The sequence below is a fragment of the Gymnodraco acuticeps genome, unplaced genomic scaffold (assembly GCF_902827175.1).
Source record: "Gymnodraco acuticeps unplaced genomic scaffold, fGymAcu1.1, whole genome shotgun sequence".
NCBI lineage: Eukaryota > Metazoa > Chordata > Actinopteri > Perciformes > Bathydraconidae > Gymnodraco > Gymnodraco acuticeps.
The window spans coordinates 883-2,500 of record NW_022990934.1 but is presented as its reverse complement, the minus strand read 5'-3'; the positions used below and the strand labels follow the sequence as shown (position 1 = coordinate 2,500).

At 47.8% G+C, this 1,618-nt stretch overlaps 1 protein-coding gene across 1 annotated transcript in view; it reads left to right on the top strand.

Annotated features, from left to right (window-relative positions):
• The window catches only part of LOC117558204 (thrombospondin-type laminin G domain and EAR repeat-containing protein-like), a gene marked incomplete at its 3' end in the record, with an annotated part of 36,075 nt that extends 35,731 nt beyond the window's left edge, over nt 1-344 (top strand). Inside the window, 1 exon segment of the mRNA XM_034234229.1 lies at nt 168-344. Coding sequence (XP_034090120.1) covers nt 168-344 — 177 coding nt within the window.
• Nucleotides 345-1,618: the final 1,274 nt, after the last annotated feature.

The window sequence follows — 1,618 nt, the reverse complement described above, 5'->3', positions numbered from 1 at the left end:
CTCTGGTGTTGGTCCCCACAAACACTCAAAGACACTAACACACTCACTCTGGTGTTGGTCCCCACAAACACTCAAAGACACTAACACACACACTCTGGTGTTGGTCCCCACAAACACTCAAAGACACTAACACACACACTCTGGTGTTGGTCCCCACACACACACAGCTGTTTGAGGTGAACCAGACTCTCTCCACGTCCGGAGCGTACGACTGGGAGTTCTTCTCCGTGGAACCGTACCACTTCCTGGCCGTCGCCAACACGTTCGACGGGAAAACCACCGCCATCAGCTCCACGGTTTACATCTGGCTGAGCGGGAGGTTCCAGATCTTCCAGAGCATCCCGGTGAGTGTGTGTGTGTGTGTGTGTGTGTGTGTGTGTGTGTGTGTGTGTCTAAGTATGTGTGTGTGTGTGTGTGTGTGTGTGTGTGTGTGTGTGTGTGTGTGTGTGTGTGTGTGTGTGTGTGTGTGTGTGTGTGTGTGTGTGTGTGTGTGTGTGTGTGTGTGTCAGAGATGGGGTCGTTACTTTACTCGCCGCCCCTCCCTACAGGCAGACCACGCAGACTGCTGAAGTTTCAAATGTTCTCTTTGGTTCAGTTGTCACAGACTGATCCAGATCCTGAATGTTCTCCTGTCTGACCGTGGCTGTCCTCTGTCTCCTGCTATCTGTATGTTGTGCAGTGTATCTCTGAGCGGTGGTGAGTCCACTGTGCACATGGGCAACATGTCCTCTACTATGAAGGATGCTACAAGCCTGTCCATCTCTGATTTGGTTAGCGCTCCTCCACATTCTAATTGTTGCTGCTTCGGAGTCGGCGGCGGCGCACTCACAACATCCTCCCTCTGGGTCCGGGGGTCCTTAGCTATTAGCTTCACCTCAGCATGTGTTCTTTGCAGGTGCTTGTTGAGGTTTGACGCTTCTGCCCATTGACTTTGAATGGGGATGACATCACTTTGCCACGCTTTTCGCCGAACTGCATTGTGGGGAAGCAAAGCGAAGATTTCCAGGATTTTCAGGATTCAAAGTTGAGCAATGTTCAACTTTTGAAGCTGAGCTGGAAGCGTCAGCCAATCAAATCCCGTTTATGCAAATCTGACAGTTCAAGCGCTAGCCAATCAAACCGCGTGTAAGCTGGGAGAACCAGACCGCAGTTCATTTCCTCATATTCTGTGAGGTATCTATATTACTTTGTAAGGGTAAAACCCCAGCTCGGTTCAAATATACCAAACCCAGTGAACAAAGATAACAGTACTCGAGTTTCAAGTTTACTTGCTGCAAGGAGAATCGGCGAGTGACATGCAATGTCCACTCCTTAACCAACTCCAACTCGCCTTCTCCCAGTGCATTCTTTTTATTTCAACAATACAGTAACATGACAATCATGTGGTGTTGACCAACGCCTTATTTGTTAGTGTGAATCTTGTGACTCTCAGTCATGTGAATCTGTGTGTGTGTGTATGTGTGCCATTTGAACAGACTGTTCTCTGTTCCTCCATTATGCTTCTTGTAACACATTTATGAGAATACATTATGAAAACACATTTATCCTTCAATAAACTCTAACATATTCCAAACGAGAAATTACGGTAGCAAATCACCCGGTTCTTTACGACCAGAAC